This window comes from Brassica napus, chromosome A8 (assembly GCF_020379485.1).
Source record: "Brassica napus cultivar Da-Ae chromosome A8, Da-Ae, whole genome shotgun sequence".
Classification (NCBI taxonomy): Eukaryota; Viridiplantae; Streptophyta; class Magnoliopsida; order Brassicales; family Brassicaceae; genus Brassica; species Brassica napus.
This window is the reverse complement of record NC_063441.1, coordinates 7,118,131-7,122,459: the sequence shown is the minus strand read 5'-3', so window position 1 is coordinate 7,122,459 and position 4,329 is coordinate 7,118,131. Positions and strand designations below refer to the sequence as shown.

The 4,329-nt window shown below is 35.9% G+C and overlaps 1 protein-coding gene across 1 annotated transcript; it reads left to right on the top strand.

Moving 5' to 3' along the window:
* Positions 1–1,273: 1,273 nt before the first annotated feature.
* LOC106418746 (alkaline/neutral invertase CINV1) lies at positions 1,274–4,329 on the top strand. Its single transcript, XM_048738506.1, has 6 exons — positions 1,274–1,537; positions 2,060–2,473; positions 2,565–2,996; positions 3,084–3,274; positions 3,349–3,716; positions 3,855–4,329. The coding sequence occupies exons 2-6, from the start codon at positions 2,108–2,110 to the stop codon at positions 4,151–4,153; spliced, it is 1,656 nt and encodes a 551-aa protein (XP_048594463.1). The 5' UTR covers positions 1,274–1,537; positions 2,060–2,107; the 3' UTR covers positions 4,154–4,329.

Below are 4,329 nucleotides of genomic sequence, written 5' to 3'. Positions count from 1 at the left end.
TATAATTAAGAATTTTATTTGATTAATATTTAGTTATATAATTATGTTTTTAAATTTTTACTAAAAGAATTTTTCAGATAACAATACAATATATATAAAAATTATCTCTTTTTAAAATTATATTTTCAGATTTTGGATAATTCTTACTATTATTAATTTTAATCAATTATCTAATAAAATAAATTTAAATTTTGTTTTTATTTTTTAATTTATTTATACATTTTATTCATTAAGGGCATAAACGATATGAACCACTCTAACTGTTAACGTGAGATGTCGATTCCAAAAATCTATTTCGCAAATAATAGTATAGATAACATAAATTTTATTTGATTATTTAAAAATAAGGTCGTAGTGGAAGAAAAGGTTTATTCGGATGCAAAAATTCATAGTGCGGTCAAGATTTATAAAATTGATCACTTTGTCGCATGCATCTTTAATAAAAAAAAATATGAAAAAAACTCCACCAAATCTCTACTATTACAAATTTAAAAAAAAATGGAATGTTAACTGGAAGGCATGAAACATTAGGCGTAGGGCGCTCATTTATAGAGTCCGTAACTCTTAGAAAAGAACATTTAAAATATACATCTTCGGTTTCGCGAAGAATTTTACTTTAATAATTTAATACATATTAAAAATAATATAAATACATTTATTTTCTTATTAATTATATATCAATAATACTTTAATAAATAAAATTTATAATTAATATTAAATTTATAATAAATATAAATATAATTAAAATTATAAAATGATACTTTCTGTATAATAATAAAAAAATATTTAAATGATGCTATAGTGAAAAAGATGGGTATTTTTTACGTTTTCATTAAAATAAAATAATAAAATAAATATATTTATATAAATATATTAAAAATATTAATCTTATAAAACTGTTTTGATTTGCTATTGATTTTTTAAAAATAAATTATTATATCAGTATTTTCATGATTATTTGGGATCTTTTAACTTAATAATTATATTAAGCTTGTTCATTGGATAGTTTTGTTTTGTTTTTTTTTTTGAAAATTGGTCATTGGATAGTTTTTAAAAAAAGTTTAGTCATTGGAACTTGTGAGTGACACCCCCATTAATCTATACAAGTTGGTGAAATAAAATTATATTTAATTTTTTTAGGTTGTCAATTTCCCTAACCTAATAATATGTTAATGCCTAGTAAACGTACTGTCCACCTAACTTTGTTTGGTGTGTATCGGTAAAGAAAAAGTGACACGGGAAACCGATAAACCAAGTTTCCCAAGAGAAAAGTACAAAGGCCAAATCAGACAGAGCCGATCTAACCGGTAACAAAATTCGCCCTTTTTCCAGACCCGTTTAAAGTGACGTTTCGTTCCGTTTCGGTCAATATATAAGCAGCTTCTGCACTCAACATCCTCTTTTTTCCCTTCTTGCCTTTTTCCAAGTCTCCTATAAATCTCCCATCTTCTCCAATTTCACGGTGAGGCTTCGTGGAGAATAATCAAACTTACTCGCCCCTCTGACGACTTTTTCAGTTTATTATTCCCCGCCGGAGGTCCGATTCCTTTGTCCCTCACAAACAAACTCACTTTGTTTTTCTTTTAATCTGCTTGTGTTCTTTGTTTTTTTTTTTTCATTTCGATTCCGTTATGTAGATTTAGATCTTGATGTTTAATACTTTCTAGAGCAAGGACGACTGATCTTGAAAATGTGTCTGTTATTGGATCTTGATCTATATTTTTTTTTTCATTTTACGATTTGGATAGAGCAGCAAGAAGAACAGCTTCTCTCATAAGAAAAAAGTCTTAAGTTGGAGATTTGAGAATATTTGTTTCATTTGACTATATTTGTTTTATTTTTGTTTGATACTTATTGAAAAGATTTTGTTTGTTTACGGATTGAGATTTGAGAATGTATACTGGACAAGTTAATTTCGCGTGTCTCAACGACACTAGATGTCTTGTTTTTTTTTTCCGTTAAAACAGCGTTTACATAAGATTCGAGTCAAATAATGATATATTTACAGTATCTTTATACTAATCTCGTTATTACTTTTTGGTCTTGAATCATGATTTAGATCTTGGTCAATATATATTAAAGACTCATTGAATCGATTTAAACCGAGATGGAGCCACTTGGACTAAGAGCTGTTGGTTCACACTGCTCTCTATCGGAGATGGACGATCTTGATCTGACTCGAGCGTTGGACAAACCGAGGTTGAAGATCGAACGGAAGAGATCTTTTGATGAGAGGTCAATGAGTGAACTATCGGCTGGTTACGGTAGACACGACGGTTTGCACGATTCTCCAAGAGGCAGGTCGGTGCTCGACACCCCTCTCTCTTCTGCTAGAAACTGCTTTGAGCCTCATCCGATGATGGCTGAGGCCTGGGAGGCCCTAAGGAGGTCAATGGTATTCTTCCGTGGTCATCCTGTTGGTACTCTCGCAGCTGTCGACAATACGACCGACGAGGTCTTAAACTACGACCAGGTAACAATCACGCTTTGTTTGTCTGGCTCATAGCTCTATATCAGGTTCCAACTTATGTATTGTTGAATGTTATATGTTCTGTTTCTGCTAGGTGTTTGTGCGTGATTTTGTGCCGAGTGCACTGGCGTTTCTGATGAACGGAGAATCGGACATAGTGAAACACTTCTTGCTCAAGACACTTCAGCTTCAAGACTCTGAGAAGCGTGTGGACCGGTTCAAGTTAGGGAAAGGTGTGATGCCTGCAAGCTTCAAGGTGCGTCACGATCCTGTCCGAGAAATGGACCACCTCGTTGCAGATTTTGGTGAAACCGCCATCGGAAGAGTGGCCCCTGTTGACTCAGGGTTCTGGTGGATTATTCTTCTCCGTGCTTACACCAAGTCTACAGGAGATTTGACTCTCTCGGAGACATCCGAGTGTCAAAAGGGAATTAAACTGATCCTCTCTTTGTGCTTAGCTGAAGGGTTCGACACGTTCCCTACGCTTCTTTGTGCGGATGGATGTTCCATGATTGATCGAAGAATGGTAATTAATGGACATCCTTGATTAAGCTTGTACACATTATTATATATAGATATACTAATGTTTTGTTTTTTTTTTTGTAAATTGAAGGGTGTTTATGGGTATCCAATTGAGATCCAAGCGTTGTTCTACATGGCTCTGAGATGTGCCTTGTCGATGCTAAAGCCTGACGGAGATGGCAGAGAGTGCATTGAGCAGATCACTAAGCGACTTCACGCTTTAAGCTTCCATATGCGCAATTACTTCTGGCTTGATTACCAGCAGCTCAATGACATTTACAGGTATTTACTGTTTTTCTTTAGATAATATATAAACTAGAAAACAAAAAAAAAATACTTACATCTTTTATTTGAAGGTACAAGACTGAGGAATACTCACACACCGCGGTGAACAAGTTCAATGTAATGCCGGACTCCATACCAGATTGGGTTTTTGACTTCATGCCTCTCCGGGGAGGCTACTTTGTGGGCAATGTAGGACCTGCCCATATGGACTTCCGGTGGTTTGCACTCGGCAACTGCGTCTCCATACTCTCGTCTTTGGCAACTCCAGATCAGTCCATGGCCATTATGGACCTTCTTGAGCACAGGTGGGCTGAGCTTGTAGGCGAGATGCCGCTCAAGATTTGTTATCCTTGCCTCGAGGGCCACGAGTGGCGCATCATCACTGGCTGTGACCCCAAGAACACTCGGTGGAGCTACCACAACGGAGGTTCTTGGCCAGGTCTGTTTTCGTTCCCTTTAAACTGATTGCATTAAAAGTTGAAAAGCTGGATGGTCTGAATAATTTAATGTTACTGACAATGCATATCAAACAATCGATTTAATTCCGACTTTTTATTTTGTCTGTTGCAACGTGCAGTTTTGCTGTGGCAGCTAACAGCAGCGTGCATCAAAACAGGAAGACCGCAGATCGCAAGACGTGCGGTTGACCTCATAGAATCGCGTCTTCACAGAGACTGTTGGCCAGAGTATTACGACGGCAAGCTCGGGAGGTACGTGGGAAAGCAGGCTAGGAAGTATCAGACCTGGTCAATAGCTGGTTACTTAGTGGCTAAAATGTTGCTAGAAGATCCTTCACACATCGGTATGATATCTCTCGAAGAAGACAAACTCATGAAACCAGTTATCAAGCGATCTGCGTCTTGGCCGCAACTTTGAATAACCGATCTCGGTTTTCGATCTCTACTGTATTTCCTACGGTATTATTTTTGGTTTACTTTTTTGGTTGTTGTATAATAATGTCATTGAAAACTTCTGCCGGAGAAGGGTCAAAAACTTTATCGATTTCTTATTTCTTGCTTTGCGAGTTAGAAGAGAAGAGAAAGTTGGGAAAA

Coding starts and splice junctions, on each gene's coding strand:
- LOC106418746 (XM_048738506.1), top strand. CDS start 2,108: ATGGAGCCACTTGGACTAAGAGCTGTTGGTTCACACTGCTCTCTATCG. Junction 2,997..3,083: donor CCATGATTGATCGAAGAATG/GTAATTAATGGA, acceptor TGTAAATTGAAG/GGTGTTTATGGGTATCCAAT. Junction 3,717..3,854: donor CAACGGAGGTTCTTGGCCAG/GTCTGTTTTCGT, acceptor TGCAACGTGCAG/TTTTGCTGTGGCAGCTAACA.